The sequence below is a fragment of the Anthonomus grandis genome, chromosome 10, assembly GCF_022605725.1.
Source record: "Anthonomus grandis grandis chromosome 10, icAntGran1.3, whole genome shotgun sequence".
NCBI lineage: Eukaryota > Metazoa > Arthropoda > Insecta > Coleoptera > Curculionidae > Anthonomus > Anthonomus grandis.
In genome coordinates this window covers 5,296,082-5,320,486 of record NC_065555.1, presented here as the reverse complement: position 1 = coordinate 5,320,486, position 24,405 = coordinate 5,296,082, and the positions used below count along the sequence as shown (strand labels likewise).

Below are 24,405 nucleotides of genomic sequence, written 5' to 3'. Positions count from 1 at the left end.
TATCGGCTGAAAGGACTGGGGAAACATAAAGGTATTTGTAAAAAATCCTGGCTTTATTTACACATATAGTATAGTAAGCCAGGACTAGTTTTAAAGCAGTAGAGTTAAATTTGTATTGAAAAAAAAACACCAATTCGTATTTAAACCATTTATTTTACTAGAATGTTTAAATAATAACTTATAAATAATTTATACGAGTAAATTTGATACTGTTAAGAAAAACAGTCTATTTTTTCTTCCGTGCTAAAAACAATCTTTTAACGCTAAAGGTTGGTATTACATTTAAAATGAGACCGTAATCATCAACACAAGACGCCTCATACCGCATAAATAAAAACGCACTCTCTTAACCACATAATAATACTGAATTTCAAAACAAGCACAGACCGAAATAAATGAATAAAAAAACATACACTCGCTTACACCGGGAAGATTATTTAGCGCGAACCAACCCTCAGCTGAAAAGACATCAGTATTTATTTTCAGTATGCCACTAAAAAACACCAAAATGTATTGGCATAAACATCTTTATCACCATAAGAGAGAACTGGATAATATTGCATTCTTCCGATACAAATTATTATTTAAAAAAAAAAACACCAATCAGCAGCTTAAGGTGTATGCCTATCATCATAATTAGCTTTTAGGGTAACCATTGCTTAACAGGAAATAACGGTTACCTTAAAAACTAATCCTGTCGAATCGCTATTATATAAAATTATGCTAAGTTTCTATCTAAAAGAAGAGAAACGTGAGGGGGTAGAAAAATCACTCCATCACAAAATGGAATTTAGGTGTTTGTCCAACTAGTTTCACCTGAGAAATTACTTTTTAACCTAAATAGTTTCCTCTAGGAACACCGTTGGTAAACATGGGAAAGTATCAATGAGCAACATGGCAGTGTCATTGGTAATCCAACAGAAATATACTTAGCAAAAAAAACCGAAGGTTGACCACTTCCATCATTATCTAAGTTCTGTGATGCACATGATGATTTTGTTTTAAAATATTAGCTGTTTTGATGATACCTCTGAATTTCTCAATATTCAGAAGAATTTATTTGTGTCACATTTGGACGTTAAGTGCGCTTTTTGAACTGAAACACTGTCTACATGTAAATGCTAAAGGGAGTAGATAATAACGACTTTAAAAATGTGTTTAAATTAAGAAAAGCTTTATATGGACTAGCGAAAAGTTGAAGGTAAATTTGATTGAAATGGGTTTTAAGTGAACATCAGATTCAGGCTTGTATTTGACTGATAGTTCCCATTTATAATTTAGTTGTTGTCTAGGTCTTTCGAAACAACTAAATGACTGTAAAAATGGGGGATTTGTGTAGCAATATATCAAACAGTAACTTTCATTTAAATTTTATAAGAAAAGATTTATATATTTTTATTTATCTATTACTATGCTTGAATGTAGGCAATTATCTATTCCAATACAACCTAAAATTGATTTGAAGTTAAATAAGAATAACAAAGCTAATGAGGTTATTAGATAGGGAATTGATTGGTTTTCTTATACAATGTGTCCAAAAAGTCTGGGAAAAAAAACGCTCGGACACGTCAATTCTCTTTTATTTTTTTTGCATGTTTTCAGATTTCTGAAAAATACACAGGGTGCATCAAGAAGACTGGGCAGCTGTCAACTTTATTATTTTAAATAGAACAAAAACATATTTTATATATAACACCATATCAATCTTGAAATGTTTTCGAAATATCAACAATTGGAAATCAAAATTCCAAAAAGATATTTTTTTAATCCACATAATTGGTTCGTACCTGACTTCCGTAAAGTATTTAGAAATGCTTCAAAACCGCACACAAGTATGGTTTCAACTATATTTATAGAGCTCCTCCACACTATAGTCGAGAGGTGCGTGACTATTAAAATTTTACTTTTCCAAATAGATGGATAGGCAGGGGAGGTAGCATAGAACGGCCAGCTAGATCCTTTTTTTGGGGCCATTTGAAAAATAGAGTATTTGTTACTAAACCTCAGTTTTTTTAAAAAATACAGAGGACCAACGGATAACAAATGAAGCTGCTCAAATTATACAACAAATGATTCGAAATGTTATTGACAAATTTTATTTGAACCTTGCACATTGTCAGGAAATCATTTTGAACATTTGAATGGCTCCGCCGAACAACGTTGTAAGCGACATTAATTGCGATATTGAAATTTTCAGAAAATAACGTTGTAAACGACATTTTCTACCGCATGGCAGTTTTTGGTATCAGTTTTATATGAATGTGGTTTAGATGGCAGCACGTTAAATGACTTCGAAAACAGGTTGACGCGCTCGGAACAACGTTGCAACCGACAAAATGTCCGGCGCGGAGAGTGTTGTTTTTTCGCCTGGTGATCAAAAGCGCTTAAATAATGGTAAAAAGAGGAAAATTAAAGTGAGTGAGTGGAAAGATAAGTGTCGTAAGCGTTCAAGGGATTCTGGAAATCCATACATATCCAAAAGAAAGCGGCCAGTGCAACATTTTCGATGTGCGTTTTAGTTTTACAGGTTAGTTATTTTGTAAGTGTCAATACAAGTGTGGATTGGTTGCCCATGAAGAAATGCTAAAATTATTTAGGGACTTCTACATTATGGACTATAATCAAATCTCTACTAGACATTGTTCAGTTCAATATTATGTCCCAAAGAAAGATGCTACCCTTCGCCTATGCCAAAAGACACTGTGTCACATAATGAAGGTTACACCTCGACGCCTACAGGTTCTCGTTGACAAAATAAAGTTCACCACGCAATAAAGTTGACCGATGGCAGAGGCGCGCATGGAAATCATACTAGGATCCCTGATGAAACAAAAGAACAGATCAAACAGCATATTTCTTCTTTTCCTCGTCAAGAAAACCACTACTCCAGAAATATGAGCAAAAAGGAAAGTTTGAATCCTGACCTGAGTATCAAGAAAATGTGGCAGCTTTTCTGCATTAAATACACCGACAGTACTGCAAAACTTCACATGTACCGTGATGTTTTTCAAAGTGAGTTCAACCTAAGATTTGATCTGCCTAGGTCCGATACCTGTACTTATTGTGATCAGCTGCACATTCGGCTCATTGCAGCTGCCACTGAAGAGAGAAAAAAAATTATTGAAAATCAAAGCAAACTTCATCATATGAGGGCTGACTCTGCTTACAAGGCGCTTACTGAAGATAAAGAGAGTGCCATATTAAGCTCTGAAAACGTTGTGCTTTGTGTAGACTTACAAGTTTTATTTTGCCCAAACCTCACGCATAGTAACTATTTTACCAGAGGCAACTATCGCGCTACAATTTGGCTATACATGACCAGGGGAGAAATATGGCTTATATGTTTTTCTGGGATGAGACCACTGCCAAGCGAGGTGCTGCGGAAATAGCATCATGCATTTTAAAATATGTTGAGCTTAACTTTACAAAGTTGAAGCCAGGCCAAGTGAGAATTCTTAAGCTTTGGTCTGACAGATGCGTAGGTCAGAACAACAACTGGCGGATTATAGCTGTTTTGCAGCACCTGCTCTTGAATGAATATTTCACTACCGTTGAGCAAAAGTTTATGACGACGGGTCATAGTTTTCTACCCTGTTTCTAATTGAACGAGCAAAAAAGGGTAAAAAAGTGTATGTTCCTCACCAATGGGTGGAAGTCATAGGGACCACCCAATCGGTTTACTGTCTGTGTTATGGATACAGCAGACTTCAAAAACACCGACATTTTGTTGGATTCACTGGAAAAAACAAAGAATCAACCAAAATACAACCAAACAACCAAATTACAAAGGATGATCCTATAACATTGCGTGGAAGGAAATCACACAACGTCCTTCAAACATGGACTTCGCACTCATTAGCAAAAAAAGTAAAGGGGCCAGGGAAGAGAAGTATGCTCCCAGTAAAAGTTTCTCGGTTCCCACCTTTATACAAGGATAGACTCCCGATCAAAGCGACAAAGAAAAAGGACTTGTTGGATATGTGCAAATACATCCTGCCAGAATATGTGTCTTTTTATGAAAATATTAAGGTTGAACAATAAGAAAACTTAAGTTTTTTGTATTCATTATTATTAAAGATCATATTTGAAAACTAACTACTTACATTATTGAATCAGCCCCATTTAATTCAGTATTATACGTCTTGTTCAAAGAACAACGTTGCAAGCGCCGCTGCTTACAACGTTGTACCCGAAAAATATCAATATCTCAGTAAGATATGATATTATAATAATATTTTCTCTTATAGGTGATTTCATTCAATAACAAAGCCTCGTTTATAATAAGAAATTGTAAATTAGAAATTAATTTCATTGAACAATCAGTTATTTTGAATTTCTGAAAAAATAAGTTTTTGTCACTTGCAACGTTGTTCGGCGGAGCCATTCATTAAATTAAATAGTTTTACTTTGTACCAACGTTTCTACGACAATACCTTTATTTACTTGATATTTTGCAACTAGAAACTTGTTTTTTTTTTAAATTTAAGTTTCAGTTAAATCTAAAGTTATTGCTAAACGATAGCTTATATAGATATATAAAGGGCAAACCAAATTTCTCCAAGTTAAATCATTTAGATTTTACAGCCTGGTAAAGTTGTTAAACATTTTAATTTTCAATTGTTGATAATAATTCAAAAAACAGTCCAAAATTAATATAGGATGAAATAATGTGTTTAGAATTTATCATACAATTCAAAAATGCTTTAATAAATGAGGTGTGCTATTTAAAGTAATAAAGTTGACAGCTGGCTAGTGTTCTTGACGCACCTTGTATATTTTTTAGAAATCTGAAAACATGCAAAAAAATTAAAGAAAATTGATATGTTCGAGCGAATTTCATTTTAAAAGCAAGTGCTTAGGTATTTGAAATCAACATAGAACTCAAATCCAATAATACTATTTCAGCATTTGCCGATTTCGTTATCAAGTGCTGGCTTTTTAGTTATACTACAGAGGTATATGGTTGATTCATATTTGATTGGTGAAATTTTGAATGTGTATCCAATTCAAATCTTTGAAGATAATCAATCAGTCAAGTATTAGCATGTCCAGGACACTTGAAATAAAGCGTATAAAACATATAGATATATTACTGGGGTAAGGGCAAAACTCTTATAGTTGCTTGTCCTCCAATAACGCTGCCATATTCCCAATTCTCGCCCAAGATCCATTTTTTAACAAAGTCATCCTCATCTCCACCAGAAGGGAATTTCGCTACACGCTTTTCCCTATATTTTCTGAGGCTCCGCGCGCGAGCCTGCGTTTTAAAATTATTCTTATTATTTATAACATCCGGAACGACACAAACCGGGCAACAGTTTATATACGCCAATAAATATTACTCCGATAGAAGAATCTAAAACTGTATAAACGACACCTTTGCCCGATTAAACTAAAGAGTCTGTGACCGAATTTATTATTTTATACACCGTTATTTCACATGATACACGAAGCTGAGTTAATAATACAGTTCATATGCAGCGTAAACCGACAAAACACTTTTTTTTCTATACACATTAAATAAGTTAACTTTAATATTAATTACACTTTTAACTTGACATAATAAATATCTTATTTACCAATCGCGCGTAAAGTGTGCATTTTTTTTACATTAAAAAACAGACGAAACTCCTTTTAGTGCTTAAAATAGAATAAAATAAGAGGGAACAGGGAGGTTTAAGGAAAGAAGCGGGCGCGCTCACTATTTATTCCTTGAGGATAGTGGCGGTCGGGTCCTCCTTGTCTTTACCGACGAGGTCCGATTGGTTCGCGGATTTCGGCACGTCCGGGACAACCTTCGGCTCGTCCTGTTTGTCTATTTGACTGTTCGACATTGAACCACCTAGAAGAATACAAAGAATTAGCTTAAAACATTTGCACAATAAAAGTATTAGAGGATTTTATTTATTTAATTATAAAGTTTATGGGTTACCACATTTTTACATATTATACAGGGTGTCAATTTGAAAATAGGACATTTTTAGGTTAGGTTAGTTCAATCAAATTACAGCATATATTGAGAATTTTGCGAAAAATCAAGCAAATATGATAGATTTCCTCAACTAGTACTTGCGTGGTTATCACTTTAGTAGCGATTGATAAATTAGTTGTCAAAAAAACTAAAAAAAGTCACTTAAGTATTTTTAAAAAAATGGTGTTTAATCTTGATTTCACCCGTATGAAATGCAAATTCTTTCAACAGCTTTTTGATGACGATTTTGATAAAATAATTCAGTTTTGTGAAATAATAACTAATTTTATAAAAGAAAATCATAATACTTTACAGAATACAGTAGAGTCTCGATAACGTGAACGTCCCATAACGTGAACATCCCTAAATTGGTATTCACCATATTCTAAAACGTGAACGCCAAAAATATATCGCCTCTATAACGTGAACAAAAAAATATTTATATCGTTTTACCGTTTTATCCGTAGGCATTAAGCGGCATTTCCTATGTTCCCTTTTTCGGCAACTTTAGTACTAACTTAGTGCTTTTGCATATCGCCACCAAATTGTATATCTTGTTTGTACATGTTTGGAAGAATTATGAAATTTGCGTCTTATTCAGTGTTTGTTCGCCGATCAATACGAAACAAAAACGATGTCTACTAAGAAAGTAAATTATTTAACTCTGGAAAAAAAGCCCAACTCTTGTCCGATGTTAGTAGAGGTTGTGGAAGTTACCTTTTTAGCAAAAAAGTATGGAATAGCCAAATCCACGGTGTGTGCAATTAAGAAGAAAAAAGACCAAATTACTTCAACAGTTGCCTTGACTTTTTCTGGACCAGGTAAACGAAAATCTCTTAGACCTTCTGAATATCCATTAATGGAAAAAGCTTTGTATAAGTGGTTTTTACGACAACGAGAGAGGAATGCACCAATAAGTGGTTTAATTTTAAAAGAGAAAGCCAAATATTTTCCCAGTAAATAAACAAATTTTGCCGTGGAATTTGAAAAATGCAGGTGAACTTTTCAAAGCATTGCTTAAGGCATGGAACAACATTAATAGGAATAGGTATTATTAATAAATTAATTAATCAAAAGTCAAGTTAATGCCCAAAAGCCTTTATACCAGATATTGATAATTAACTATTTGTTATTGACTCTCAGTTTATGTTATTATATAAAATACATTTCATACAATTACTTTGTCCAGGCTGTTTTTTATTATCCTTATATTTCTGTTCAGTTATTTACATAACAATAAAAGTTTTAAATTCCACTTTTTCTGCGAGCTCAGGGTGGTTGCAAAAGTTCAAGAAAAGATTTGGCATACGCTTCCTAACAATAACTGGTGAAAAACTATCTTCTCAGCCTGAGCTGGTTTCACCATTCTTACGTAAACTTGAAGAAAAAATCAAGGACCTAAACTTAGACTATAACCAAGTGTACAACGCATGAAACCGGATTGTACTGGAAGCTTTTACCCGGAAAGACTTACGTATCCAGTGAAGAAAAAACTGCCCCTGGAAGAAAAACAGGCAAAGAAAGAATAACGTTTTTAGCATGTACAAATGCGACTGGACTACATAAATTGACTCCTTTGGTAATAGGGAAAGCTAAAAAACCACGAAGTTTTAAGAACTCTTACATTCCTGTAGGTACACTACAAAAACTCACAATCTGCATGGATGACAGTCGGAATTTTTAAGGAATGGTTCAAATAAATTTTTGTTCCTGAGGTAAATTTCCTGCCATAGCTATACATTTCAAAATTAAAAGTTTGTTTTAATTTTAGGTGAGAAAGTTTCTTAAGAAACAAGGTCTTCCAGAGAAAGCACTTCTTTTATTGGATAATGCCCCCAGTCATCCCCCAGTAGAGGAACTTTTATCTGATGATGGACTAATTCAAGTTATGTATATGCCTCCCAATGTGACACCCTTAATTCAACCTATGGACCAAAACGTTATTAGGTTGACTAAACTGCATTATCGCTCCATATTTTTGGCAATGGTTGTAGCTAATAAATCTAAGGACATGAATGTCATTATCAAACAATACAACGTCAGGGATGCTATTTTAAACTTATCACGAGCACGGAATAAATTAGAACCAGCAACCATTAAAAAGTGTTGGAAAAATATTTTCGAAAGCCAAAGCAATGATGATCGTGAAGACACAATACCCTTGGTCATGAATTGCTAAGCCTGAATAGCATTGTTGAGACTAACCTCAATTTATTAGAAGAAATTGATCCAGGGCAATACTTCGAACGTGGAGATATCGAAGAATGGAATAAAGATGACGTTCGTATATTTAACAGAGGTCTAGAATGGGCGGAGCAAAACAATGCCGACTTCGGGGATATTCAGTCTTTACACAAATTACGTGAATGTGCTACTAACTATTCTTTCATGAATCAAAGTGCCCAGTAACAACTTTGACTGGAAATAAGAATTTTCTTGATTTTGCCTATAGTGTCGATGGGAATAGTATCAATAGGGTAGAAAAAGTTAAGGATCTGGATGTTATCTTAGATTCTCAGTTATCTTTCAGTTGTCACTTTTTATCAATGGAGGGAAAGGCTTACTAGCAACTTGGTCTAATTTTGTATCATTGTAGCGTTTTATTTTTCTACTCCTTATGTTCACTAACGCTCCATTGATTTTTCATTAATTTTAATAATTACATTAATAATTTCAGTCAATTTCTTTTATTCATATTTCTTTAAATTCACACTGTCAATGACACATTACTACTGGAACGCATCACTCTCCTGGTTTAATTATCCATGCTATCTGTTGACGGTCCGTCACTTCTCTGATTAGTCATAATTAATATTTTCTCTGATTGTCTGATATTGACAGCTCAGGCGAGAGGTGGGGTCGTTACTGATTTAGTCGGTACTGCATCCATTTTTCGAGGACTTGTTCCCGTGTCGCAGGTAGGAGCACACGTGTAAAAGGCCAGTTTTTTATTTCCGAAGTTTGTGAAGCAGGAAGTGGCCAATATGGTTTGTAATTTATAGTCCTTAATCTTGTTCCTTTAGAGAACCGTTTATTTCATAATTCTGGTGCAGGATGCCCAAGATTTTGAGTTAGAGCTAGTATTAGAGATTCCCAGTCCTGATAGGTGAGCTACAAATGGCATACATTCACAGCCTCGGTTTTGAAGGCTAGCCGTTCATTTCTTGGAGGAATATATACAGGCCAGTTTATTCCATTTATTTAAATATTACTAACCATAGATTTGTCTCACTTATTTAAATTTTTATTAATATACCTATTATTTCAATTTAACGTTACAAATATTTAATCAATATCATAATTTAATACGTCAATTTCTTATCTATAATTTTAGTTATTCTTTGTTCAGTGTTTTTCACTACCTTTTTTGGTAGTTAAGTAGATATAACTCGGTTAAGGCTGATATGCCTTAGGTGAAAAGGTTCATGAACTGTCTCCTGCGTACTACAAATATATACAAAAAACTTTAATAATTGCAATTTATTTTTTAAGTGCTGAAATCTACCTAGTAGCGAAATCATAATTCAAATGTTACTTTTGTCAAAATTATTTTAATCATATCAACATTATTCATATTTTAATTCATACTAAATTATTAACATTTAACAGATTAGAACATGAGGTGTATACATATCTTTGATGTAAATATATTTTTTTTTAATTGATTTATTGACCTTGTGCTGAGCACATTTAGTCACGAGTTCAAATTGGAACAACCTCTATAATTAAAAACTAAATCGGACACTCACAACCAACCATGCCAAATCTGGGACTCGAACCCAGAGCCACGCGACTGCTCGGCAGGCACATACCAACTGCGCTGCCGGGGCCGGGAGATGTAAATATAATTTGGTTGTATTGTTAAGATATTTTTTTTGCCTCTTTAAATCTACTTTATCCAGGGTCATTTAATTATTAATTGAAACCTATATACCAAGTCTTTTTCTTAGTTTTCTTTCGTTTATAAAAAAAAAAAACTAAGTGGCGCCCTCTTATTTAATAATTATAATAAAGTTTATATTCTTTAATAGCCAGTCATAAGTGAACCTTCGAACAATCCCAAGCCTCCAATAATGCTGAGCTACCGTCTGCAAACTCTTGGCAAAATAGTAACACTGTAAAGTTAACGCCACATCATTTCATGTAGTTTTTAAACATTTATATTTTTCTTACGTTAGACCATGTTTAGAATAATATCATTGTGCGGTCACCTGGTTACCAGTGCCACTGTGATTTGTTATAGTGTAACTAACCGATGATATTTATACATATAAATTATCTTGAAGGATGTAAAATTTTTGGCCTTCAAACACTAGGATCTAGACGACATCAGCATGTTTTTTTTATATAAACTCTAAACTAATGGGCAGATTAATTTTGCTCAACTTCTGAAACTTATTCTGAAAGGCAGCATACTAGAAATTCCAATCTATTTATAGTGCCCTTTTATCATACCAATTATGGATACAACAAGTCAATTTCTGTAGCGCAAAGACGTTGATCAGATTGATCTCTTTGTTATTCAATGGGTTTAGTGTGAAATGTAAGGAACTGCTTTAGTTGGTCATATTTTGTTCACCATTGATTATCAAGATTTATATTTAGTTTGTCAACTAGGTTTAACTTTTGATTTATCTTTTAAATTTTTTTAGGATAGTTTTTTAAGCCCTCTCATAAGATTCTTGACTTAATTGTTCAAGTATCGCGATCTTGCTCTGTGTCAAATGTTTTGATGTTACTAATACTGCATTTTACTAAATTAGATATTGATATTCGTGCACACAGTAATATAAACGCTATTGGCGTTAATAAAATGATAAGTTTTAAACTCTTACTTACTCTGTCCGCCATAGTATTGTCTGCCGGGAGCCTTATTAGAATTACTCCTATTGTTGTGCTTATTATTTGAACCGCTGTTTTGTACAGAATTCACGTTTTGTTGCTGGAAAGCCACCGGCCGTTGAATCGGCGGCGGGTACCTTTGTTGCATCTATCAAAAATCACCATTAAAAAAAATCCCTTATCTTATATTAGAGCTTACGTTATTTTGTTGACTCCCGACCCCCTGATAATAATTATTGTATTTCCTTTGTGAGGTGGGGCTCGACTGTTGCGGATTATTATGTTTGTTTTGGGGATGACCGGTCGGTTTGGATTTCGGCGAGGGAATTTGAGGGGCTACAACCCAGAGACGATTAAATGAATGTTCTCTTAAGTCTAAAATGGGGCAAAACGTACCCGAATTGAAAACTGATGATAAAACTTCTTGGCTACTGGGGCTCTTCAGTTGCTGAGGCCTTTGACCTCCAGACGTTTGCTGAGCCTGCTGATCCCCTGCAACGGGAAAAAATCTCAGATTTCATTAACTTTGGCCGTAAAGTGGTTATTTATTTATTTATTTGACCTCAGACCGTGAAAAATCGCACACGTATGTATGTATAGAAAAAAAGGTTTTTACCTGACATCGGTTGTCCAGTGTTCTTCAAGTAAGGGTTTTGTAGACTGGCCGCCGCCGATCGGTACTGTTGCGCGCTTAATGCCACTTGAATGGGCGTCGAGAGGAAAGGAAACGACCCCTATATTGGAAAGTATTATTAATTACACTGTTTTTATTGGTGAAATGATGGAAAAACGCACCTGAAGGCCGGTATTCGTATGAGACTGATTGTGCGTTCCGAAAACGTTTCCTTGTAGGCCGTAACCTGCTTGATGTTGCGGCAATTGGGCGGACGGCAACGACGAATTGCCCGGTTGTTGATAATAACCCGTTTGGCCACCTTAAATGGAAATAGTTTGAAATTCATACATTATTACCTTAATTTACACACAAAGTTTACTACAAAACAAAATTATTTTATATTAGTTTTATTAAGGACAAATTGAATAATAAAATATTAGTATTTCCTCTTGCAAAAACATAAAAAATCAGGAAATTTTAATAGGGGAAGTAAAGAAAAATATATTATTGAAAATTATTCATTGGGATTCAAACATTAGTGAGGCAATTAATCGCTCTCTTCATCAGAGGACATGTCTCAACTTGAAACGTTCGTAATTGGTCAGGATGCAAACATATCATATGATAGAACAGATATCGATGATGAAGTGGAAGTTATAAATAGTAATAATAACTGACATTTCTAAGAACATAGAGACTATACTCTATTTCCTTTTTGGTGAGAGCACAGTGCCTCATTATTTGTGCAGAAGTAGCATAAATATAGGGTGAGTCTTCCATTTTTCTACATGTAACAAATTGATTAACCAGGCTGTTTTTACCAATTTTAAGTGGACAAGTCCTGTATGGTCTCAAATACAATAGGTCGTAAAATTCGGAACAATGGTTTCGAGTTCATTTTTATGACAAACGGGTTGCCAGTGTCGTCCCGACTATGGATATTGATTTTAATTTTTAAGTTAAATAATTATCCGTTATGAAAAATTTATAAATAATGTTGGATTTTATCTATTATCTATTAGATAAAGATTTTTATAAAAAGTATGGTTGGTAGTTATAACCTATATTTATTAAATTAACAAGAAACATTTCTTAAAAGCTGAAAAGCCTCATAAAACTATGGCAAATAAAATGAAATAAAAATTTGATTAATACCGCAATTTGATTGTTTTTTAAATGTTTAAAAAATTGTTGTAAAATTTCATTTTTTTAATACCAACCAATAAAAAATGCAACTCTACAAACATATCTTGTCATTTATAAGAAAGGTACATAAATATAAGGATCTTTTAATTTATTAACCATATTTACATATATTACAATTTATTAAAAATATTTACGAAATATACAAAAAAAAATCAATTTATAAATCACACATTTCATTACTCTCATCGCTTTCATCCGAATCAGATTCTCACTGTTATAACTAAGGGCTCGACAGTTTCTTCTAGAAGATTATCGAGGGTCCACATCTTTTCTTCTTCTTTTATAGCATGATTTACAGCATTGCTCCAGTTTTCTTGGGTAACGTTATCCACTGCTGCTTTCAGAAGTTCTCTCACATCTTTCAATTTAAAGGTTTTATTATTTCTAGCCACAAATCATTTTACTTGAGCCCAAATTAACTCTATAGGATTTCATTCACATGGTAATGGTGGCAAACGAAGTACAGTTATATTGTGTTGTTTTGCCATTTCGTCAATAACGTGTCTTTTATATTTTGATTTATTTTCTGTAACTATTGTCAGAAGCTCTGCTTTTACCGCGTCATCTCCAAAAGGTATTTCTTTTTCGGTAAGCCAGTTTTTTATTTCCCCTTTTCGCCATCAGGATGATGTTAATTTTTCTATTAATCTTGAATGGTAGCTGGCATTGTCCATAACAATAATTGAATTTTCGGGAATTGACTTGATCATTTCGGAAAAATAATCTTCAAAAACATCAGCGTTCATTTCTTCGTGGTAATCCTTAGTTGACTTCGATTCGAATTCAAACAGACCGCCATTTAAAAATCCTTTATAGCTCCCAATATGTGTAATTATTAATCTGTGGCCCTTACCAGAAGGAGACTTCAAGCCAGTCGATAAACCTTCTAAAAAAGCCTGACGGACGCTTCCAACATTTTTATCCTGCCAGCACTTGCTCACGGTGTGTCCTTCGTTAAGCCAGGTTTCATCCAAATAATAAATGTTTCTTCCTTCCTTTCGATACTCCTTAATTTGCCTTAAATACTTTCTTCTCCAACAGACTATTTCTTCTTTATCTATTAAAATAGATTTTCTATTTTGCTTTTGCCAAGAAAAATGTAATTCGTGTAAAATTTTCCATAATTTTTTTCTTCCCATTTCTGGTACATTTTCGTCTTCTTTTATAAGTGTCAAAATTTTGTCGATAGTTGGGATTTAATTCTCAAAATAAAATGAATGTACTGTCCTCCTGATGATATGCTTTGCTGTCTCATCAACTGCTATCGGCTTCCTACCGGCAGTTTTCTTTACACTCTTCTTAGGCAAGTTCTCACGGTTTTCACTTTTTCTGTCACTAAGAAGTCTGTAAATTGTATGCCTGTCATATTGGCACATGTAGAAACTAGATTCCTAACAGTACTTAGAGGCATTTGATGCACAAGTGCATCATGTACTTTTAGTACTATAGTCCTTGCTTTAAAATCTAAAACACCTTTACACACTACGGGGTTAAACTTTGACATTCTTACAACAAATGCGCAACAATACTGAAAAATAAATTAAGTTTTTAGGATATATCTACATTATATACCATAAAATATAACTACCCGTTTGCATTTAAGATTGCACAATTTAGGTACCTATAATACTTATACCTCCATGTTTACCTACCTAGACAATATCTACTTATAAGGGTTAAAAAGAACTTGTTCATTAGGTACTTAAGTAATTCAAAAAATTTATGGCTAAAATTGGCCTATTAAATAAACCCAACAAATGAAAACATTCAGGTCTTAATGTACTTGAAAAGTGGGACGCCAATGGTTTAAGACCGTTTTATGGCTATCGACCCTTTCGTGTGCTCCTACGGATTAAGAAATGGACTATAGTAATGAGCTGTCTCTTGTGTCTTTTATTTCCTACAAGCATTCCTGGATAAGAATTCTCATATGTTGATTTTTAGTGCATCGATTTTAGTCCTTTCTTTAAAAAAATATAAAAAAAGAGCAGTTTATAAATCAATAATATTTAAATTTTGCCTAAGAGAACCCAAGATATTTATTTATCAAAAACAGGCAGGCACTCCTGGAATCACAATTCTAATTTCTTGATTTTTATTGCATCTATTTTCGTCGTTTCTTTAAAAGCCTTTAGACTACTCCATAAATTAATAATTTATAAATTTTGACTACGACAAACAACCCAGGATATTGATTTGTCAATAACAGACAAGGTATTTTGTGTCCTACAGGAATAATAAATTATAATATTAATAAAAAAAAATTCAAATATGATTCCTTCAGATCTCTCAGAATACTAAAATCATGAAAAAAGTAAAACAGTCGTGCAAACCTTTCCTCTTGGTCTTGCCTAAAAAATATAGCCCCAAAAACAACGGACCTTTGAATTTTACACCTTTAAAGCGACATCTATTAAGTGTTGCTGGCGTTCACAAATAAAACCATTATGTTTTAAGCGCATTCTTTTATAAAATAAAAATATAATAATACATAAATATATCAATTTTATTGGAGATAAAATAATTATGTTATATTAGTGGGTCTTATAAAACTAGATTGACTTATCTAATGACGCCATTTTTTAGGTTTATTTCCACCATGTTGGTATTTACGAATTAAATTAAATGCATATGCAATTTTAAGAAAAACATACATGAATTAAAAAAACATACTGAAAAGAGAAGAATTTAAATGTCTACTGTTATTGGCTACATTTGGAAGGGTAAAAACGAAGAGCATTTCTGGTATGGTATGCTAGCACATTAAGAGAAAGTTTACCTAAAAATAGAGGATCATCAATAAGGCCATTTGGCTATTTAAAAAGATACACTACAGTAAAATTAGATTTACGTCTCTCAAGTAACTCTATATGGTAAATATTACATAACTCAATTGAAAAGGTATTATTATTGTAATATTTATTTTCTCTAAAGAACATATAACGCGTCATTTTGTTTTGAGTATGCTGTAAGTCATACTTGTATGAGTTGCAAATTATGCAAGCATATTCTGCTAAACTTCTTACGTAGGCATAGTACAGCTGCCTCAAACATGCTGGATTATAGAACTCTTAAGTATGTCTTACTATGAACCCATACATTTGAGAGGCTTTATTTGTAATGTATTTATAATGAGGTATAAATGTTAGTTTTTGATCAAATAATGCTCCTAAGTTAGTAACCTCAATGAGTCGTCTAAGCAACACATTTCAGGCGGCTTAGTCCTGCTCATTCGCAGCTCTCCGACGTCTAATCCGCTCTCGTGATTGGTCACTTTTAGCATCTTAGAAAAGTACTTAAAAAAAACCTCACATCAGAATGAGTTGAAAATTGGTCAAAATGTTTCTTATTCGATTCCGCTCAGATTCACTATTTTGTTTTGTGATATTCGATCTGGTTATCTTAAAATTTAATAAACTGTAAATAAAATACCATAGGTAAAACTGGCAACGACGTGAAACCCCCGACTAAGATGCAAGCCAGCCTGAACAGCTGACGAGGGAAATCAATAATAGCAAATCAAAAATGTAAATTATAACGGATCGCCAAACAAAATAGTGAATCTGAGCGGAATCGAATGAGAAACATTTTGACCAATTTTCAACTGATTCTGAAGTGAGGTTTTTTTTTTTAAGTACTTTTCTAAGATGCTAAAAGTGACCAATCACGAGAGCGGATTAGACGTCGGAAAAGCGGCAAATGAGCAGGACTACGCCGCCTTAATTTGTATGGGCACATGATACTGTTTTCTTTCCTATGATATGAAAATAATATTTTATTCTCGATTGACTATTGAATTACACTATCCAAATCTTTTTGTAATGCCTATAGATAATAATCAATGGGGAAGGATGTAGGGCTACTGCACTCTCCAAAACAAGCAAGATCATTTAAAAAGTATAATTATAGAGTCATAGACCCTTAAAGTGATTTTAAGCGAATTTCATTATAAATCCAGTACAGTTGGTTTCATTTAATTCGCTTTAGTAGTTTTAATAAAAATCCAATTTTTATAAGCAGAAAATATTGTCGTCAAATGCAATAAGGTAGAGTATCTTGAAGAGTCTTAATACCAGAATCTTAAACTCCTAATTCAAAACGTGTTATAAAAAAAACTCTTGAACCAAACTCGAACTTTTAATTACCTTTGTGATAATACCTGAATAAAGAAGAAAGCTTTTGTATAGTCAAGAGGAATCTTTGCAGACGTAAAAACTGGTAATAAATCAATGAGCGGAGAACCTCCCCATCTTTTATTCCTCTATACGTATATTCTCAATATATTGTAGAGCCGTGAATCAAAAACCATTTAATAGAGCACAATATTGAGATAAAATAAATTTATATAAGAATAAAAATATGAAAAATGAGAAATTAGCAGTTTTTAAGAGAAATTAAAATTTCAGTTTTTCATGGACATTCAACAAATTGATTGATAACTTCGTTGCTATTAACGATAGATCCATAAATCAAAGATCGCCAATTAAAGCACATTATCGAGAATAATTTTAAAAATCAAAGTGTCTGACCTGTAGATCCAGAATAGTAAGACGAGGAGGGCTGTAGCCCGGGCACGACATTATTCTGAACAGGTGGACCCGCCGGTCCCCGTTGCATCACGCCGCCGGTCAAATAATTGGCCGCCTGCAAAGCCGCCGGCTCGTACGCCATATAAACCTGCTGCTGTTGCTGCGACTGCTGCTGATACGCCTGACCCACGCCGCCTGCTTTTGTACCTTCAATAAAATCACAGAAATAAATTAAACAAGCCCACCGTATAGTTCGACTGAACGCGAATGTATGTTTACCGATAGCGCTGATTGGTTGGCTGCTCGGCTTCACGCTAGCAGACATCAAACTGTTACTGGTCGAACTCATCAGGACCGTGGTCGGATTGCTGAGGGGCTGACTTTGGCCGAACGGACCCGCCGCCGATAATCTGAAGCTGTTCATCGATTGATATAATTCCGGTGGCGCCTGGGGGGTCGGCGGGTGTGGAGCGGGAGGTAAATAGACCTGAAAAAACGAGGTTCATTATACAGTGAGGACACGCAAGTTCTGGAACAAACTCTATTAAAACTCGAGAATGTATTCAAAAAAAAAAAAAAAAAAACGCTCACGGGTACGTCGACTTTTATTTGTTGTCGATTTTTTTGATGATGAATTCATGCATACAGGCTGAACCAAAAATAAGCAACGACCATCAACTTCAATTTTTTAAATGGAAACAACTATTTTTTATTCCATTTTTGAATTTTGCATAAATAAATTTGCAACTGTTTGGGTCATTTGAGCATATTCAAACATGTTTTTTCATAGTTTTTTAACAGGTATATTTGATTGTTGACACCTTGTCAGCATTTAATCGCATGTAAACAGTATGTATTACTTTACGTAAATATCAATAAGTATCAAGTGCAGTTTAAAAGTAAGGCGCGTTTAACTGAAAGACAAAGAATTGAAATTTTGATGATGGTAGGATACCGAAGTTTGTGATCTGTTTAACAATAACTATCCGGAAAGGACTATTACACGTTCGGTAGTGAGCAAAATTGAAAAAAGGTTTAGAAATTTTGGTCATGTTAGACACAAATCTGACCGTCCCACGCTTCCACAAAACAGACAATTACATATTTTGCTCGATTTACCAGAAAATCCACGTAAATCATGTGTTCTAAAATATTTGCATAGGAATAAATGGCATCCATATAAAATTCATTTTATTCAGGAGCTTATTGAAAATGATCACATTCGCAGAATAGAGTTTTGCGAAAAAGTCCTCACTGTATAGTAAAGAATATTAGCTGATTGTGAGTGCTACAGATATTGGAAACCCAATCACATTTCTAAGGAGTGTAAGAGTCTTAGGAACTTTTTAAATGTATATAAATATTTTTAAATGGATTCGGCTTAGTTTACAATACATTATTCATGTTGAAACAGTAAAGCTCTGTTTGATTTTCACTTTGACAGTTTGCACTCTTTTGACAACTTGCACTTACCGATTGCGTATTATATGGGGAATTGGCGGGTTGTCCCAGTCCGTGATACGCCCCGGCACCGGGATACTGTCCGAATCCGCCCGCTCTAGCGTGACTCTGTCCGCCCAAGACTCCCGCCTGGTCGGCTGTGGGCAGAAACGCCCCGTACAGCCCCGACTGTAATTGTTGCGTCGAGTTGTACAGCACGGTGGGCGGCGAGGGGATCGCAGAAATCCCGTATTGTCCGGAACCGGCGGCGGCCGCCGCCACGCCCTGGGCCGGCGCCCCCGTCGGGAATCCCGACAGATGTTGATTGGCCGCGTACGCTTGGGGGCCCATGGACACGCCCACTGCAGCGGCGGCCATCGGCGGAGGGGAGAGCGGCGTGCCCAACAATATCGGGTGGCCGACCACGCCCGAGTGCGGTTGTTGCGATACCGACGAGATTGTTTGGCCGGTCGCATTCGATACTTGTTGCGTTGGTTTCACCTATAATGTGTTGCATTTGATCAAAAACAAACGTTGCCAACGTTAATGATGAAAAGTTCAGTTTTTTTATTTACGGTCATCAAATTCATTAATATAGGTAGAAAAGTTTATAAAGAACCGGCTGCTCAATATGCGCACAAACCCATTTTTCAACACAAAATCGATAGAAAATCCGGTGGCAGAGAGAAAAGACGACCGCAATATATTTTCTCTCGCTTCTTATTAAAGAAACCGCAAGAACAAAGCAGCCGCCGTACTTCGTTTATTTGTACCTGCCGGGGATTTAAAGCCTATGACGTAGCCTGAAGGCCTACTCAGTGTCGTCTCGTACGGGAAGTGAGTTAATCGTGTTATAAGGCATTTAAAATCTGTTGTGTGTTTTTTTAAAAGTAAAATAGTGGAATAGACTATATTTTTTTTTTAGTTAGACTATCCGATTTTTATTGTAAAAGGTAAGTAAAATTGGTTTAAATTATTCAATTGTCTAATAATTTAAAAAAATAAATGAAAATTAATTACTGTTAAAAACTATATTATTTAAAATATACTTTAATTTTAAGTGACAAAATAATAGGTATTTAACTTGTAGGTATATATGTACAGCCTAGAGTGTGCATGTGTATATTAATTTTTTTACTTTCTAATTTTTTTTTAGATGTCACCTAAGAAAGTAGGCAAACAGGGACAAATAATTCACAGCTAAGGGAGAGAGATTATTTCAGTTAATTCCAAATTTACTACCTAATTCCGTCCTAGTATTAGACAATTCAGCTTATCACTCAATGTGCCTGTAGTCAAGAATGTTACATTTGGAAGTAAAAAGCAGGAAATAGTTGACTGGCTCAAGGAACGTAATTTTACATTTGATGCAAAACTCACCAAGACAGAGTTATATGAAATAGTGTCTGAAAATAAAAAAAGTATGCTGTAAAAACCAAGTTGGACGACCTAATGGAAAAGCATGGACATATTGTGTTACGTTTGCCTCCATATACCACCCAGAGCTTAATCCGATAGAAAAAATTTAGGCAACTGTTACGTTGGGTAGGAAACAGAAATTCTACATTTAAATTGGCGGATGTCGAAACTTTGACAAGGCAGAAATTTGCGGAAATTTCGAATGATGAGTGGATAAATATTTGCAACCATATAGACAACATAGAAAAACAATATTTCAAAAGTCATCACCTTTTTGATGAAGCATAGGATTCTTTAAAATTTACAGTAAATACAGGCTCATCTGATGAAGAGATCGAATGGTCTTCATCGGATAAATCTGATTTCGTTTGTAATACACTATCTGATAGTGAATAAAAATATATAATATGTCAAATAATGAAATAAAACTTTAAGCTTATACCAATTTGTTTCTTTACACAAGTCGTTTAAAATACCTAATCCTTAAACAAAAAATGCGAATAAAGAATAATTTTCAGCTACCTATTTGAAGTCCTGTTTTAAAAATAATTAGCGAACTGCATCCTCCTGTAAGTAAAACTATTTTTTATTAGATTTCTTATGGGCACATCTCAATGCTAAAAAATATAATTTTAATTTATCTACATTTTTTTAAACGAATCTCGGAGCAATTAAATTTAAATATATGCATTCTTAGTTGGTATTTCAACTAAATCAAACGCACTTATAATATCAATAGCTATACCTACTAAAAATCTAGGGCTATTTAAACTCTGGTACAAATAAATATTAATAATTTCAACAAGTGTGCCGCCTCCACTGTCTTCAGACTTCGACATAGTCATCTGACCCGATCGATAGAATAACAAGATGCGCGGATTTTGCCGCCTGTTGATGTCACCGGTTCTTTATAAACTTTTCTAACTATAACTTTAACGTTAACCGCCATGTGATACGCGGTGTGCAGCTCGCCTAAATAGAATGTTGGGGAACATAAATTGTGTCTCACTTGTTGGTTTTAAAACCTTGTAATTTTACTTTTAATTAAACCTCTTTTGCAAAATCCGACATTATATAAAATTATATTAAGACCCACACTGATAAAAATATTAAATAATAACTGGTACACAAAATTTTCACCAAATCCCGGTATTATTTCGCTGCTACTAGGAAATTCAGCAGTAAAACCCATATCAAACTGATATCCGTTACGTATCAACCGTAATAACTTCCACACCGTGAAGTCAAAAATCCCCATTGTTTAATTTCTGAATAAACGCCAACGTGCGCCTTTTTTACCTAACTAACATTAAAATGTGCTACGATAACCCGTTTCGTAATGTAACTTAACCTAACTGGAAAAGTCTTGTACAAGCTCTAGGAATTAACTCATGAATAGTAATGAGTTTATAGGGTTCAAGGCTCCTAAGGCAAAAAGTGGGGAAAAGTTCATCTGGTGCAACAACTAAATAAGGACTTTTATGACAGACAAGTGCAATTTTGTGAAATTAAGTTGATCACTGTTAATCCGTATCTTATTTATAACAATTGCTTGTCAGAAAAATGTACATTTTTACTCAATGGAAAAATGAATCGTTATAACTACCGCTACTGGTCAGATGCCAATGCCGGTCTGTTTTGCGTACCCAGTTCCCATATAATATCTTGATGTGATATTTCCTGATTGTTGGATTGAAAGGAGGAGTTCCTTTATGGGAATGACCAGCTAGATCGCCTGATTTGAGGCGACTTGATTTTTTATGGGAGCATTTAAAAACTAAAAATTACGCTACCCAACCAGAAACCCTTGAAGACTTACCCCAAAGGATCATAAATGAGTATCAAATGATATTACCTAAAGTTCTAGAAAATGTTAGAATTTGTTTTTTAGTGAAACCTTTATTCTTATATGAAAGTAGGCGGGGCTCAATTGTAGCACTTAATAAATTAACCTAATTTAACAAACTCGTTGTATTTAAACGACATAAGGGTAGGTATTTCTTATCTGTCTACTTTTAACTGGCAATAGGCAGTTATTCCTTGCTTTTTTTTAATATATTATGAGTCAGGATCAAATACTCTTCTCAGAATTTTAAAAAGCTGCGATAATTAAAAATAGGGCTTTTTCTAGGCAAAGATTAAAGTAGATAAATTACTCAAAATGCCTGTTTAATTTTTTTTTATTTGCAGAATTTTAAAAAACTCTTATATCCAGAGAAAAGATAACGGCCACTTCAAACTTGGCAGTTACATTCAAAGAAAGATTTAAAAAAAAACTCTTTTTTCTCACACCAAAAGACGCGACAATTTTTTTTGACAATTGAATGTACAATTGAAGAGAAATACAGTTGATCCCAAAAGTATTCGTATACTTTGGTAAATTCAGCTTAAATATAAAAAACTATAAGCGAATAAAATTAACTGCACACTACAAAAATATTTGCATATAAGTGTAAATTATAACTGCATAACTTTTAATTCAACTCCCAGAACCTATGTATTTTATTTATAGCTTAAACGTTATCAGCATATTAAAAATAGTAATCAAAAATTATTCGTGATTGCAAATGGCATTCAATTCTTCCAGATGTTACTAAAAATTTAGTTCTGTCGATCCCTCGTCGTCTCCAAAGCATTATTAAAACAAAAAGTTATCCAACAAAATAATAATTTGATTTAAATAAATTTCAAACAAAAATGACTTTTTATTTTTACATTTTTCTAAAAACATTCAACTTATTTTTTTCCTGTAACAACATAAATTAATAATACCTAAAAATAATAGGGTATTTTATTATTAAACTTTATTACCATAAAAAATCAAGATTTGATTTTGCTTTTTTACAAAAAATATACATTTAAAATTAGGGTATACGAATAATTTTTGGATCAACTGTGGGTGGAATTAATGGGCTACAAACCTTGCAAACGTTAGTGGTTGAGGCCGTTTGACCACCGCCAGGACTGAATCCCTCGTGGTGTCCATCGTCCTGCTGATGGTCAGTGCCCTTGAACGCGGTGTCCATTGGTGCTCCAAAACTGAGCCCGTTCGGGTCTTCCGACTCTTGCTCGGACGTTTCCCACACTTTTTTCACCGAGGCGATCTTCATATTTAACGAGTCCGCATTACAAATGGCCGTACTAAAAAATTATAACAGCCACGTTGTTATCATGGTCCCAAAAAACAAAGTAAAGATTTAAAATTCCGTAAACCCACCTGCTAACAGACGTGATACACTTGGTCATGCACAAATTCTTCGTCGACTTGTCGTCCGTTAAATTGGTCAAGTCGGCGCTCAAAAAGTCCAACTTCATGTCGGTTTCCTCCTTGAAAACGGCCGCGATCTGCATCTGCGCCTCCGTTTTTCCCGCGTCCGTTTTCTGTAGCAGATCGTTGATCGGTTTGCCGAACATGTTGTTGCCGGAATTGTTGTCCATGCCGTTGTCCTCAAGTCTGGAACGCGGTTTATCACCCGGGATCGAATTGCGTGACGAACTACGCGCCACCGGTCCCGATTTGAAATTGGTGTTCTCGAAAATGATGGTGTTTACTGGTGGGGTGGCGCCGTCTAGCAAGTTCTTGTCGGTTATTTGACCGCCCGGTTTTCCGAGAGTCTGCAAAATGAAATACGGTCGTATATACAGGGTGTTATTTAAGTACATGGCCAAACTCCAGGAAGTGATTCTATGAGTAATTTCAAGATGAAGTTCACATAAACATAGGTCCAGCAATGCTTTAATTTCAAGGTACAGGATGTCAAACTTTTTTAAAAATCGGTTTTTCCTTAATATCTCAATAAGCGCTTTCAGTCGATTTTGTTCAAATTCAACACTGATATTAAGGGCAGTAAGAGGCTAATTTAGCCTCAATTAGATTAAAATTATTTTGTCTAGTGGCATCTCGGAAGACAGCCTAATCAATATTTTTGACAAAAGAATTATGCGCCCAAGACCTTTTTCATGTTTTTATTTGTTTCGAATTAAGCAGCTAAAAATACAACTTTTTTGTCTCCTGAGTTTCTTATATATCTCTTAGTTTGCGAGATAAAAAATTAAAAGCACCTTATTGCGTGTCCCCGGGAAAATAACACAATAAAATATTAGAACCAACAAAGTAATTAAGCAATGAAAATTAGACGAAAGTCGTCGCTTAAATGTTTTCGCACAGATTAAAACTAATTTCGATGAGACAAATTAACATAAAATAACGGCACAACGTAATAATTTATAACAGCAATGTTTTAAAAGTAACAAAAAATAAGGGTGCCATGGAAGGAAAAAATAATTACTATTCAAACAAACTTACTTAAAACAGTGCGTACTTAATGATTGCAATTATTTGGAGTGTTTCGACGAGTATTAAGCTAATAAAATTACTAATA

General features: G+C 34.2%; 1 protein-coding gene across 4 annotated transcripts in view; it reads right to left on the bottom strand.

The window, feature by feature from the left end:
* Positions 1–133: 133 nt before the first annotated feature.
* Positions 134–24,405, bottom strand: part of LOC126741516 (protein PRRC2C) — a 65,853-nt gene continuing 41,581 nt past the window's right edge. For 2 of the 4 annotated variants that reach the window (XM_050447942.1, XM_050447943.1), the window contains exons 14-24: positions 23,241–23,638; positions 22,945–23,164; positions 18,638–19,105; positions 17,444–17,651; positions 17,165–17,371; positions 11,609–11,748; positions 11,430–11,547; positions 11,210–11,305; positions 11,013–11,149; positions 10,811–10,961; positions 134–5,842 (exon numbers count right to left, since the gene is read on the bottom strand). In XM_050447942.1, the coding sequence (XP_050303899.1) occupies positions 5,706–5,842; positions 10,811–10,961; positions 11,013–11,149; positions 11,210–11,305; positions 11,430–11,547; positions 11,609–11,748; positions 17,165–17,371; positions 17,444–17,651; positions 18,638–19,105; positions 22,945–23,164; positions 23,241–23,638 (2,280 nt within the window). In that variant the 3' untranslated portion in view covers positions 134–5,705. Of the gene's footprint in view, positions 5,843–10,810; positions 10,962–11,012; positions 11,150–11,209; positions 11,306–11,429; positions 11,548–11,608; positions 11,749–17,164; positions 17,372–17,443; positions 17,652–18,637; positions 19,106–22,944; positions 23,165–23,240; positions 23,639–24,405 lie in introns of those variants that run through there. The other 2 variants (XM_050447944.1, XM_050447946.1) reach the window with 2 other exon arrangements.